The following is a 15,448-nucleotide window of genomic DNA, read 5'->3' on the forward strand; positions in this document are numbered from 1 at the left end:
ACAAGAAAAGTTTAACAGTGAGTGGAAGGGTCCATAACTAAAAACAATACATTAAAATAAGATATATTTTTTAGTTTCCACTTATATGGCGAATGATGTATTTCTTAGAAGATAATCAGAAATAGAAACCATTTTTATCAGCTACTCTAAGTTCTAGAGACAAGAGGATGAAAAATATTAATCTCTTTTCCTCAAGGAAATAAATGTAACAATAACCATAAAAATCTGTTAAAACTCTTATAATAGGGCTATATAAAAAGCACAGTGAAAATCCAACAGAAAAATGGACAAACCAAAGAAAAGCAATTTGTAAAGCAAAATACAAATAAACAGTACACTTATAAAAAGATGCTCAACATCACTTATAATTACCACTGTTTTTTACGTGCCATTCTTGTAAAGTAAAATATAATTGGTAATGTTCTATAATACAACAGCATGGAACATTCTCACTACAGCTGTAAAGTGTAAGCTGGTTCAGTCTCTTAAAAGGATGATAAAGCATTAATATTTTACTACACCCTTCAAACCAATGGTTCTACTTTTGGAAGCCTATTTTACAGAAATATTTGCACACATATATGTTCACAAAACATATATAAGTATCTAACTACAGCATTGTTTACTACAAGAAAACTGAAAATAACCCAAATACATATCGACTGGGCAATAAATGACGGTATATTTGTACTGTGGTTCACTATACAGTCATTGCCTGTCTGGCTCAGTCATTGTGTGTAACTTGATCGTGCGGTCTTGAGTTTGAGCCCCATGTTGGGCATAGAGCTTACTTTAAAATGTGGGGATATTAAAAGAACTTACTTAAATGGAAAGATCTCTAAGAAATAGTCTGCTGAAAAAGCAAGTGAACTGTTAAGTGAAACATCAAATGAAAAAAATGTAAACAAGAAATATATAAATACATATTAAAAGGCCTGGAAGATTAAACAAGCCAGTAATAATTAACTCTAGAGATATTCTTTTGAGTTTTTGAAGAAAAAAATCGAATATTCATGCATCACTTGAGCAAAATTTTAAAAAAGCATAAATGAAGGACCATCTAACTCCTCCTAGACAAATCAAGGATGAGAAAGGCTCAGGGTTCACTTTCAGGATGCAAACCAAGCTTGATCACCTTCCTTACTTAAAGCACTCAAAATTGTCTGAGTTGTTCCACCTCTCTTTTCCATTAAGTTTCCTTTCAACACCACCTAAACCCATCATTGTCACCTTTTTCAGATGAGATGGGAAGAAGGGCAGAACACACAGTTAGCAAAAAGGGTTACACCTCTTTCGGTCTTCTCCATCCCTGCGGCTCTTATAACCCAGAACGGTTTAAGTGATGTCTATCTCTCTCTTAAGTATTTCTGACAATATTTAATATTTATTTCATCTACTCTTTTAATTAAAGTGACCCTTGAAAAGCAATTTTAACAAGTGAGCACTGATAGGCCAGATACTACTCATTAAATATTAGTTTATTATATGCGTAAATATTCATAATGAGAAAAAGGCTTATAATAAAAAGTTTTAAAACAATAACCCAATTATAGTAAGAGCTTATATTTATAGAGTACTTACTAGATGCAAGGCGCTATGCTAAGTGCTACATCAGACGACTCACAGTAAGAAGTTCAGAATTTACTGACATAACAATGGTAGGCAACAGCAAGCCACAGTTAACTGCTTGCATCTACCCTTTCTCATACCCAGAGTGACCTGGTAAAAAGGAAACCTGAAAACAGTACTTTTGTTATAAAGGCAGAGACCCCTCTTCAAGCAGAAAGAAAATGTCCCCAATCTGGTACATGTATATTTATTCATGAACTAAAGAATAAAAAACCTATTTATTCTCTTACTCCATAAAAAATTTTAACTAGCATTTATACTAACCAGATCTGAATCTAAGTGGAAAGCAGTTGATAAGTGCCCAGCATTATACTGTTCTGCAGGACGGCAATCCACGACAAAGAACCGGACTCCTTCCTAGGAGGAAAACGACATTTGACATACTGAAATTTACCATGAGGGTCACATTTTACACAATATAATGTTACAATTAGCCAAAGGAGAGGAAACAGGTTTAAAAAAAGAAAAAAACAAACAGATCTCACAGAATTAGGACCCAGTTAGAAGCGATGCAACAGAATAACCTCAAGATCTTAAATGACTATATTCATTTTCAACAGTTAAAACACTTTATATATACTGTTCTTGACTAGGAAGTCTTAAAATATGTAGCAGAAGAATGTCAGTTTGAGCTATAAAACTGTATCAGAATTTAACATTTTAATGTGTATCATGTCACATATATATTTAAAAACTACATAGTTATAAACAAAGATCTAGATACAATTACTATTTCTGCAAATAAATCCACAAGTTGGCAGCAATTCAATTCATGTAAGAACTAAACATCTTGGGGATAAGAGGAAGTTCTGCAATGCTGCAATGCCAGTATGACCTGAAGAAACTCACAGAAGGATCTTTAAACTGGATTATAGGTTTTCATTTGTTTTTAATACTAGTTCTAATACGAGGTACCTGGATGGCTCAGTCAGTTAAGCGTCTGCCTTTGGCTCAGGTCATGATTTTGGGGTCCTGGAATTGGGCCCCACATCAGGCTCCCTGCTCAGCAGGGAATTTGCTTCTCCCTCTGTCCCTTCCCCACTCGTACTCACTCACTCTCTCTCTCAAATAAATATAACCTTTAAAAACAAAAATACTAGTTCTAATAGGAAAAACATATAAATGTTTGTTTTTAAAAAGATGTATTATAAAATGCCTGCCCTTCCATGTCCCTTCTTCCTCCCTCCATCTCAAAAATACACAAAAACAGCCCATGGTTAACTGTTGCACTACTAGTAATAAAGAACATATACTGAAAAAACTGGCTCATGAGATTTTTATGAAGATAGTAGCAGACAGAAAATTATGGTATATTCTCAATTTTCCTTTGTTATATGCTCTATGGCATTAGACCATCTAGTTCAATTAGCTGTATAATTACAAGAATTTAACCATTATATGCTAAATTCACCTTTTTAAGTACTTTATACAGTACTCAGCTGCTTTGTTAAAATACGAAAATTGTAAATTGCCAAAGAGTGCCCAGAATCGTAACTGACAACTAAAATAACACACAAGCCGGCAGTTTTAAAATGAGCACACAGATTAAACACATTCATCATTCAAAAAAGCAAAACAGCTACATGGTTTCAGTAAATTATTTTTGTGGGAAGCCACAAACAGGGTGAAAATGCTGGTTCCTTGCATTTAAAAGGGGCATTCCTCTGACAAACTATGGGTTTTATTTACCCCTTGAAGCTGATTTGCTTGAAGGATCTCTGACACGGAGATGGCCAGACAAAGAGCCTGACTCAGATCTGCATCATCATCCTTAATTCCCAACAGAGTACTACCAAATAGATGGTGATTATCCTGTTTGAAGAGAAATGTTTAAAATATCACAAAGAAAAACAAAATTAATCTTTCTTCCAAAAAATATTCTTAATAAACCATAATGAAAGGTAAAATAAATACGTTTAGCACTCCTGAGTCATGTGACTTTTAAAACTTAGCATTGTATCATCTCAAATATTGATGCAAAGGCTACAAGGCTATATACAAAGTCCCTGTCACAGTTCACACAAAATAAAAGACTATGAAAAAATAAAACATTCTACATAGCTATTTTCTATAATATGAACTGTAAACACTGAATTTTTTAAAAAATGGTTATGACTTTCCATACTTTAACATAATAAAAGGCAAAAATTATATAATACACTAATCTACAGCCTGATTTAACTAGCAATTGTGAGTGTATATTATTTATTATGTCTGAAGAATAAAAGCTGTTCCTCTTAAGTCTGAAAAGGAGTAAGACTTCTTTTTCATCCAGCATCCTAACCACTACCCTATCATCTGACTTGCCTGACATTGTTAGGAACTGAGGTGGTCTACATAAGGCAATTATTAAAACAGCTGAAATTATCCCTAGAAATGAACCTCTTTTTTAATTAGTTTCAGGGGAAATGTTTTTAAAAGATTTCTCTTGTCTGCTTTCTGAAACATCACACTGAACATAATTTAACTTCATCTTGATGTTTCAGTGACATGACCACCAACTAGTAATCATTATCACTGAATGCCTTAAAAAAATAAATAAAAGACAATAATGCTCTCATAGGCACCTGAAGTAAAACATACCCATTTACTTTATAAATGGTACTTCTGTGCCTCCTCCACTATTAGCTTTTGCTTCTTGGAGTTTTACTTTCTAGGAACTCACACCATCATGTTTCTAAACTGGGTGTCCCGTCACTTTAAAGCACTTGAGAAAGGTTCTAAGTCTCTATGCAGCTAAGTTACCCCTTTTGTTCACGAGACAGCTCTGCATCATTAAAACTGCACAAAGCTGAACTCCAGATAAAGGAGGCATAAATATACATCCTCCATCAAATTTTGGAAATTTTTTAAGTCAAGAAAGCACTAATAAGAACTACCTCAATTTTCTCATGATCAAAAATAATAATCAAAGAAAAAATTAAATAATTGCCAGCATATTGTTATACTATCTTTCTAAATTTTTCTGTTCCTCTAGTAGGAAGAGTATTTACAGTGAAAAATCACATAAAACTGCAATACATAAAAAGAAAGAAAAGAGTGACAAGCTAGAGGATTTTAAGTGAAGTGGACACAACACAAACAATAAAACAATGTACTAAGTATGAAATACTGAAGCTGGTAATTTCATTTTCTACCTTCCTAAAAGACGCTGGTGTTTTACTGCAATAATACTGAGCCAGAGAGAAAAGATCTTCTATATCTTCTAGATTCAAACTGGATGGAGTGTTTTCCAAGAACTCTGAAAAAGGATTATAGATATGAGAATATTTAAAACATTGTGATTACTACAATCATGAACATTATTTACATATCAAAGCTAGAGTATTTTCAACATAATAAAAACTACATAAATGGAATCTTAACAGTGATGCCTTTAAAACTGTTTGAGGAGAACCAGAGTTCCCAAAAGAGCTAAACTGTTAATGCAATTCTGCTGTTAATGAAAGATAGGTTCAAGTAATCAAATCAAATTCATTAGCCTGGATGGCAGTATTGTTATTTAACACATACTAAGTGCCACAGCCCCTGGAAATAAAAAAGGACTAAGAAATAGTTCCTGACTAAGGAACTCTGTCTTGTGTAATAATAAGTTGTTATAATGTAGGAAGATAAACACTGTAATACAAATAGTACAAAGTGGCAGCAACATAGAGAGGAAGTAACTTAATCTGTGTGAGTGCTAGAATAGGGAGAACCAAAAAGAATCAAATTTCCACAATGGAAATAATTGTGAAATCTGAGTACTCAAAGGTAAATTAAGAAAGAAAGAGGGGAAGAAGGGAAAGAGAGGAGGGCATCTGAAAATGAACAATGAAACCAAAATACCAGTATATGAAAGGGAACTGAAAGAGTGAAAAAACATGGAAGAAATGAAAGAGGATGGCAAAATTGAAGGAAAATAGTCCTTAAGGTTTGCACCTACAGTGTGTATGAGTTGAATGAAACCTCAGAGTTCTGTAGACTAATCTTTTAAAGATGAACCTGAGTTTTAGAAAATAAAGTGATTTGAAATATTTTCTCTACAGTAAGTGATGCTTACGGATAACTTCTTCTTTGCTGTCTGACTCCTGTGCTAAAATAACTTCTCTGTAAAAGAAAAACAAATGAATTTGAGTTAAATATTAACAGAGCACCTTGAGAATACAAAGGAGAAAAATCTAAGCAACAGCATACTTACTTTGCATTAACAAGGATTATTAACATTAAGAAATAAATAAAAAATGGATCTGCTTGTTGTAGATATCCATCCCATATTGCCTGAGTGACTTCAATGGAACAGTAACATGCAAAAAGGCTTCCAAGCTGTAATCAGGAAATGAAATGAGACATAAACCACTGGAAATGACCTGTTCTTTTCAAAGTATGAAAGCATATGTGTAAGTAACATTATATCAAATTATCTGCACCTGAGACATAATGTGTAGCTTAATTTTACTGTATATAATGCAAAGATAGAATATGTGGATTCAAGGCACAATGAAGCCACTTACTAGCTGTGTGAATTAAGGCACTTTACTTAACCTCTAAAACTTCCATTTCTACTTCTTTTAAAAAAAAAAAAAAGGACTACTGCTACCTTTCTTCTACCATTGTTGGGAAGAGAGAGATAATTAACCTAGAGTAACTAAAGTAACTAGGACCTATCTGCCATAGCATAATAACTAACATAACTAGAACTATAAGAGTAACTAGCACAATTATTACTATACTTAACGTATAAGGTAACTGTAAGGATCAAACATGGTTTTAAGAACACAGAGAAAAGTTTTAATAACAATATAATGGTGAATTGCTGCCAAAGCTTACTTGTCCATCATTTGAAATAGGTGAGACAAATTTGTATCAATGTTTCAGGAGCTCTCTGGTTTTCTATTTCAAATAAAAGAGTTGTTTAAGTTTCTCTAAAGCCTGTGTTTTAAATTGCATAAACTCAGTGATATTTTTAAAGTTCGATTTTCATTACATACAGGAACAGTTCCATCTAGAGGTTTAAATTCAAAACATTTTTAATGGCTAATGGGAACATAAACATTAGTGCATATTTCAGTAATAACCTACTGTCACATATCCTTTATTAGCTATCACTTATTTTAAATAGTCTCATAACGGGTCTTCAAAGTTGCTATTTTTATCCCCAGTTTATAGGTGAAGAAATAGACTGGTATTAAATAACCTTCCCAAGCTCATGGAGGTGGCAAGTGGTGGTATTTGCACTAGAAAAATGACCTGATATTCCACAGCCAGCTAACTGCCATTATACTTGACCACAAAGTTTTCAAAGTATATAATGATACTAATGTTTTTTGTTCTTTTAAAAATTACTATTATAAATAAGATTACTATTACAAATACCAAAGATATAAATACGAACAGAATCACAGTATATGATTACTGTTAAACTCATGTAGGCAAACTAGAGCTGTCCCTGCACTGCTCACAGTTACAGGTTCTCAATGAGATTTAGGAATTAGTTTTGACAGTTTCACCTCATGATTTAAAAAAAAAAAAAAAGGACTCCGTTCCATAAACATGATACTAGTAACAAAAACAAACTATTTAGTGCACACACTGAAGACAGAACAGCTATTTCAGTACTTCGTTAAAAATCTGCTACCAGCTCTGAGGACTAACTTAGAAATCTGACAACAGAAATGGCAGAAGTGACAGGAGAGACCTCTGTTACAGATATCAGAATGCTCAAAAGAAATAGTTTTTTGGGCGCCTGGGTGGCTCAGTGGGTTAAGCCGCTGCCTTCGGCTCAGGTCATGATCTCAGGGTCCTGGGATCGAGGCCCGCATCAGGCTCTCTGCTCAGCAGGGAGCCTGCTTCCCTCTCTCTCTCTCTCTGCCTGCCTCTCCATCTACTTGTGATTTCTCTCTGTCAAGTAAATAAATAAAATCTTTAAAAAAAAAAAAAAAAGAAATAGTTTTTTACTTCAACACAAATAAGTACATTGAAAGGCAATACATGTATCTCAGAGAAATCATAATTTTACAGGTATTTTATTATTTTAACTCAAAGCGACAAGACTGGCTAAGAACTAAAGAGTGGGCTGCTGTAGTCTGAGTTTTAATATGCTAGATTGAAACCAGTTAGAATTCTCAAAGTACCATTTCTTGATTTACTTATTATTATTATAATTCCCATTATTATTATTCCCATTTTACAGATAAAGAAATTGAGGCTCAGAGGTATTATTATTATTCCCATTTTACAGATAAAGAAATTGAGGCTCAGAGGCTAAGTGTCTTAAATCACACAGTAAGTGGCAGAAAGAAATCCTTTCTGAAGAAAAGTTAGGTTAAGACATGATCAAGGAATATGTTTAATTTTTGAATATACATTATACATTCTTCTAGCACCCAATCACTGTTTTAGAAAAATGATCAAGTTAATCTAGAAGAGAGTTTCACAAAGCATAGTCTAAGGAGTCCTAGAAGTCCCCAAGAGTATTTACAGGGGAGTCCATGAGGTCAAAACTATTTTCATAATAATCATAAACTTTAATTGCCTTTTTCATACTCATTCTCTCACAAATAACAATACTTTTCCAGAGGTTACACCAACTGTAGTATCATCCCAGAATGAATAAAGAAGCAGATATGAGAATCTACCTACCTGTGATCTAGCCAGATACTGAGATTCACAAAAATATAAATAATGCCACCATTCTCACTAATTTTCTTTTGGAAAATACAGTTATTTAGCATTAGAAAAACAGGCCATTTATGTTAATATGTAATAGATTTACCACTATTTCTAAATGAATTAATATTTTAAATTTCTTAGTTTTAATTTCTAACCAACATAATCCATATAAACTATGGATCCTCAATAGATATTGAGTATAAGAGGTCCTGACACCAAAAGGTCTGAAAAACACTGACCTAGAATTAAAAAACTTCCCACTAAAAATAAAACAAAGAATAACAGAGCTGAGACGTACTTTATATTTTTATACTGATCATTTGATAATCTTAAGACATTTTCCTTATGATTAGATATCAATTCTTATACACAGCATCAAAAATTTAATCACACAAAGTTTTAAAGTAAACTGATACATATCACATATTTACATATATTCCATGCATATATTTGCACATATTGCATTCATCTATTCACACTGTATATAGCACATACATATGTAATATATGTGAGATGTATATAAAACAACAAAAGGTTAAACTTCATTTTAAACACTCTGAACACAGTTAAGAGCTAAAAAAGAAATTTTTGAAGTGCCAAAAATTTTACTCCTTTGGTTTAAGTAGCAAAGGTCTGTAATTTAGTACTTTTCTTTCTCCTCCTTGGGAAAAGAAAAAAACCTAACTATAGTTTAATAGAAAGCTATTTTTCATTAAGTGTTCCTACTTTCACTTTATTACCCAGTTGAGTGCATAGGAGTCTGGAGTAATTTTCTTTGTATCAAGAAAAGAACAAAGTTCAGGCTCATGGTACTGGATGAGTAATCGGAAAAGATGAAATGGTCTTCCCTTCAGAGAACAATCCCTAAAAGAGAAGAGAAGCAAGATGTTCAGATTAATGGGTCAGAAATGTCATATTAGTAACCAGTCCTCCTGCAATACCCACCTCCTCCCCTCACCCCCAAAACACCTGACCATCACAGCATTCATAACAAGTCTATCTGATACAATCAGGTTCAGAACACCTAATATACTTGACTTGACAGAAAATTTGTAGAAATAGCAAGTCTACAGCCAACTCAAGGGAGACTCTCTCCAGGTAAGCCCAGGTAGCACTCAAATGGAAGAACTGCGGGGACCACTAAAAAACAGCAGGACCATTTAAGTTATTCCGATAAGTTCTGGATCCCAAAAGGATATCTGTAGAGTTCCAAATTAGTCCAGCCCTCTTCTTCCCTACCAAGTAAGAGGAAACTCCTATAAAGGCTTCAGGTTAGCTCCACAGTTAACATACTCAATGTAGGGATGGCCTTTAACAAAGGCAAAAGTGGGAAATGACCACAGATGAACAAAATACTGGACCAGAGCATTAGAAGTTGTTGAAGTGGCCTGGGTACTAGTGATCATAATGAACTCCAAGAGGTACAAAACACTTAACGGAGCAAGTGTACTACTTCTCTCCTTCTTCCCTTCCTAATGAATCAATAAAAATGTAAGCAACTCAAACTACAGGCCATCTCAATAAAAGTCAGTATTTATTGAGAAAATACCATGTGCCAGACACTGTAACAGGCATTCTACAAAGTTATCTGATTTTATCCTTACAAAGCAACCCTATGAAATAGTTACAAGTTTTTCCCTCATTTTACAGATGAGAAAACTGAGGCTTAGTTGTGGGTAAGGAGCTTACCCAAGGTCACATAGTTAAGAAGTCAGCTAAGACAACACAGAAACTGCGTTAAACTACCATGCCATACTACTCTTCACTATACATAATTTGGTATCTCAGCAAGTGGCATTTTGGTATGGGTACAGTCTCTAAAAAAAAAAACCTGAATTGTAAAGAAATTGAAATAAAGTAAATGCCATCATGTGAAAAAGCTAATGAAATGAAGGTCACAGTTTTGACATAAAAGCATTCTGATAAAGAATCCTGTCAAATGCTATTTAAGTGGGAATATTGAAAAATAATTTCAATAAAACCAAGATCTTAGAAGAATGCCAGGATTTGGAATGAACTTCTATCTATCATTTTTTGATACTGTAAATGACAGAGAAGTTTTGTTAGAGAAAGCCCTAGGTTATTAATTCAGATGCCCAGAGACAGAACTGAATTCAAACTGGCAAGATTTCCCCCTCCTTTGTCTGAATACTCTCCCCATTCTATAAATGCAAGGCAATTGACTGCTAAGGCAAAACACAGAAACAGTTGTGTAAGGACATAAAAATGTAGAAACAACTGCCAGTTTGTGCCTCTAGCAGGACCTCTCAGGGAGGCAGCCATTGCAACAGCATCTATTCATTTAATAGCTGTGTATTGTTACTGCAAAGCACTGTGCTTGACAGGATTCTACACAAGTTAGACTGAATCTGTAATAAGAAGATATATTACAGTGGAGTTCTTCTAGCAGCATTTTGTGGGGCTGTGTTCTATCCAGGGGCATTAATGCTAACCCTAGCTGGAGTGCTATATTACAGTTGAAACTCAACAGAAAGTAACTGGAGGAACCTAACAAGACAGTGTATTACATGGTTCAATGTAAATCCATCTCCCCCAATATTACTACCTATCACCACCAATATCCCCTAGAGAAAAAGTTGGAACATCATGTCCCTTGCTATCACTAGCTTTGTTACACTGAATGGTGGTAAAATATAAGCTAAAATATAAGCAATTGAGAGACTTAGCATGACTCACAAATATGAATTCCAGGTTCAGCTCTACCATGACTGTAGTAGGCCTGTCTCTTGGCATCTCTGGGACTATTTTCTTACATGAAGGACTATGGCTTCAAGGTAGCCCAGAGGTTCTTTACCCTGCTGTACATTAGAACACCTGGGGAGTTTTTAAAAAACATGCCTGGGCTCTATTTCGTCTGTTCACAGTTAAAACTTCAAGGACCCACATGTTTTCAAAGTTCTTTGGCTAAACAGACATTTCCCCAAAGAAGATATACAAACTGCCAATAAGCGCATGAAAGGTGCTTAACATCATTGACTATCAGGGCAATGCAAAGCAAAACCATAAAGAGATACCAATTCGCACTCATTAGTTTAGGTACAATAATTTTTTTTACATGTTGACAGGGATGAGGAAAAACTGGGATCTTCATTCACTACTGATGGGAACGTAAAATGATACAGTTGTGGAAAAGGCTGGCAATTCCTCAAAAGGTAAAACATAAAATCACCATATAATTCAGCAATTCCACTTCTCAGTACATACCCTAGAGAAATGAATTATGCGTCCACACAAAATCCTGTACACAAATATTCACAACAGCATATTCATAAGAGCCAAAAAGTAAAAATAATCCAAATGTCCATTCACTGTTGTAAATAAAGTATGTAAATAAACAAAATAACTAAATAAAATGTGGTACATGTGGTAAAATGTGGTATAAATCCACAAAGACAGAAAGATTGGTGGTTGCCTACAGATAAGAGTATTGGAAGAAAATGGAGAGCTGACTACTAAAAGGAATGAGGTTCCTTCCTGGAGTGATGAAAATGTTCTAAAAATGATTGTGGTTAGGGTGGCACAACTCTGTGACTATACTAAAAACCAATGTATTGTACACACTAAATAGATGCATTTTATATGTATGTAATATATTAAACTATTAAAGAAAAAATTCTTCAGTTGATTCTAACAAGCAATCAGGGTGAATAACTGTGTTAGTTAAAGCACAGGAGTTCATCCAAATTTAGGTTCAAATCTTGGCTCAAACATATACCAGAAGTGTAATCCTGTGTAGGTCTTTAATCTCTTTCTTTGCCTCAGTTTTTGTAGTTGTAAATCAGGATACCCACCCTTTAGTGGCCATTGTTTAAATGAGAAAACACACAAAGCACTTGCATTTAGTATAATGCATATCACAGAAAGCAATAAAAAATAGTAGTTATTTAACTACCAAGCTCCAGAATGGTAGATCTCTACTTTGGTTACATTTTGCAGTCAGTTGAGAAGCGCTGAGAAAACAATGATGCTTGGGTGCCCTCCTCAGAGATTTGATAATCAGGTATAAAAAACAAGCATCAGGATTTTTCAGAGCCCCTTCAATGATTCCAATGTGCATCCAAGGTTCACTGTGCAGCCAAACCACTGATCAAAAGTTCCTTTTGGCTGTGAATTCCTGACTACCTGAGCCATAGCACTAGGAACTACAAGAATTCTTTCTGGCCTCATGAGTGCAGCCCCTGTATTCCCTCCCCACCCTCCCTACCTTCCCCCCACACCAACACTACTACAACCATCTAAACAACTACAGCCTAAGTGTCACTTGCCCAAGAAGGCCATCTCTGACCTCCAGGGCAAATTAGGTCACTCCTATTAAATATTCCCATAGCATTCTAGAGGCACCTGGGTGGTGGTTAAGTCGGTTAAATGTCCAACTCTTGATTTCGTCTCCTGTCATGTTCTCAGGGTTGTTGAGATCAAGCCCTGTGTCAGGCTCCACGCCCAGTGTGGAGATTCTCTCTCTCCCTCTGCCCCTCCCACTGGAAAAAAAAATTCCCATAGCATTCTATATTTCATCTTCCTAATACTCAGCATACTTCTAATCACTTGTTTAATACCTGCTTATCTAAGATTACATTCTAAGCTGTAATGGCAGCACCTCACTTAAGGAAGCACTCCAAAATTTTTACTTTCCATGTTGCCATTATAATGTTATTTTTATTTTATAAGGAAAGAAATTAAAATAGGGATATTACCAAAAAATTGGCATAAACTCTACAAGCATAAATTCTTAAAATTCATAAATTTTTAAAATGTCTACAACCACAAAAATAAAGTCTAATAACCATTAAGACTCAAAACAACCCTAAAAATTATTTGAACCTCTTTACCACCAAAGTAAATCTTACAACTTTAATTCAAAGCAAACTAGACTTTTATTCATTTTTAAAACTAGGATAACTAAATCACATTTTACCTGGGAATGTACTTATTCATGATAGCATAAAAGCAGTTGTATAAATCACTGCGAGGCAGTTGAAGATGCACCAATGGTTTCAGCAGATGTATCCAGCTAAGAGACGTGCTGTATTTAATGTTACGTGATTTACAGTAAAAGGTAATTACAGATTCAATATCCAAAAGTAATTCTGTTGCCTTCTCTTCTGGCACTGGAAGCTGTTCTAGAAAATAAGTGTCAAAAATAAGTTACGAAGGTCCTGTCAGAGACTCCATTACTGCACATAACACTTGTTTACAAACATACGATACTATCTTAGTATACCTAGCGTGTGACAAGGACAAAATAAAACTACATGAAAGTACATGTTTCCTTATATTTATCCAGTATTTACTAGCTATTCAGTATTTACTAACTCAATAATACTTGACCTATGTATATGTTGAACATAAGAATAAATAATCTGAAGTAGAGAGATAAGAAAGATAGGCTTAACCCATATTCCAGGAAAGCAAAAAGGTTTTTTCGAAGCAACAGATTAGCATCTACCCCATAACGGGCAGCTGCCTCTATAACTTTGTCATGGAAGGTCATCCATTCTCTACCACCAAATTCCCTTTCCTTTGCACACACCAGCAATGTTTCTGTTGTGGTTAGTACACCAAAGCCTAGCTAATCAAAGCTTAACTAAAATGTGATGAAAAAAGTAACAGAAAGACACCAAAAACTGTAGATAAATTTAAAATATACACTAAATTCATTTACTCATGAAAAAGACCTTGTGGAGTGATTAGAAACCTTTCACCCATGACTTACAATAGCTTTTTCACAGCAGATCATTACCTATGATGTATAGATAAACTTGTGGAATGCAGACCCCTTTAACGTGGAGACTATAGACAATTATACAGATCTTTACACAAACACACAAAAAAACCCAGTTTTAAAACTGTAAAGGTACCTGAAGAACTATTTTTAAAAAACTCTGGAAATTGGACTCTCTTTCTTAAAAATACTAGACATTATTTCATGAGAATTTCAAAAGACGTTCTATTTAGCAGTCCTTCACAAACACAACATACCCCAATTATAACAAGATGATTCTAACAGAGTTACTCCTCTACCTCAAAATAGTATTTTCAAAATTTTCACTGTTTGAAAACAATTATTAAACTTACCAATAAACTCAAGACAATCTTTGTGAATAGCATTCTGTTCTGGCAAGTCTAAAATACCATCCCATGATGCCAAACTATCACCTTTTCCTGCAACATTTAGAGCAATCTGGAAGAAAGATAAAAGCAACTAGCTTCATATGCCATTTTCATTCTTCGAAAAAATGCTGTAATAATGGAAAGTCCTGAATTTAGAAATAATAATGCATACTTCTAAGATTACAAAGTAATGTATTTATGCTCCAACAAATGCTGATCCTTGATCCCTTAAGTCATACCACAATGAACACACTTATTTTAAGTGTGTGCATTAAATTTTACTACTATGAATCAATCCAATGAATAACCTTTATTTCAAGCAAACATCATCAATGCTATAGATTGAATGTTTGTGTCCCTTGCCCTCAAAATTCATTGTTGAAACCTAATCCCCAATATGATGTTATAAAGAAGTGAGGCCTTAGGGAGGTGATTAGGTCATGAGGGTGGAGCCCTCATAATAGAATTAGTGTCCTTATAAAAGAGACCCCAGAAAGAGCCCCTGTTCCTTCAGACATGTGAGGACACATTAAGGATTCACTGTTTTTTTGTGTTTTTTTCAGTTTAATGGTATTATGTTTATTTTAAAAGAGTCTTTATCTTCTAGACTTTCATAGTAAAGTGCTTCAGTGTGCTACCAAGGATTTGCTACCAGCAGGTGGAGTGGGGAGGAAAAGATGGAGATACTAATCAAACAAGATAGGCCAAATGTTAACAAAGCTAAGTGACAGGTCATGGGGGTTCATTAGACAAGTCTCTACTTTTGTGTTTTAAATTTCTATAATAAAGCATTCAGAATTTTATATACAGTTATAATTCCATTTCTGTTACATATATATGTGCAGAGAATAAAATATAAAAAGATATATACCAAGACATAATTATGTGTTTCACCTATAGGTGATAGCAGATGATTTTCATCTTATCCTATGCTTTGTATATTTTAACAAAAGTGAATATTTCTTTTGCAATCAACAAAATCTTAATTTAAATATTTTAAAAAATGGTAATACACATACATTGGAGAACAGCTGAA

General features: G+C 34.2%; 1 protein-coding gene across 3 annotated transcripts in view; it reads right to left on the reverse strand.

The window, feature by feature from the left end:
• The window catches only part of TBC1D23 (TBC1 domain family member 23), a 58,513-nt gene that overhangs the window by 21,091 nt on the left and 21,974 nt on the right, over nt 1-15,448 (reverse strand). For 2 of the 3 annotated variants that reach the window (XM_059164355.1, XM_059164354.1), the window contains exons 3-10: nt 14,377-14,482; nt 13,217-13,421; nt 9,021-9,144; nt 5,810-5,934; nt 5,672-5,718; nt 4,767-4,870; nt 3,319-3,441; nt 1,894-1,986 (exon numbers count right to left, since the gene is read on the reverse strand). In XM_059164355.1, coding sequence (XP_059020338.1) covers nt 1,894-1,986; nt 3,319-3,441; nt 4,767-4,870; nt 5,672-5,718; nt 5,810-5,934; nt 9,021-9,144; nt 13,217-13,421; nt 14,377-14,482 — 927 coding nt within the window. The remainder of the gene's footprint in view (nt 1-1,893; nt 1,987-3,318; nt 3,442-4,766; nt 4,871-5,671; nt 5,719-5,809; nt 5,935-9,020; nt 9,145-13,216; nt 13,422-14,376; nt 14,483-15,448) is intronic. The other variant, XM_059164356.1, reaches the window with a different exon arrangement.

This window comes from Mustela lutreola, chromosome 2 (genome assembly GCF_030435805.1).
Source record: "Mustela lutreola isolate mMusLut2 chromosome 2, mMusLut2.pri, whole genome shotgun sequence".
NCBI lineage: Eukaryota > Metazoa > Chordata > Mammalia > Carnivora > Mustelidae > Mustela > Mustela lutreola.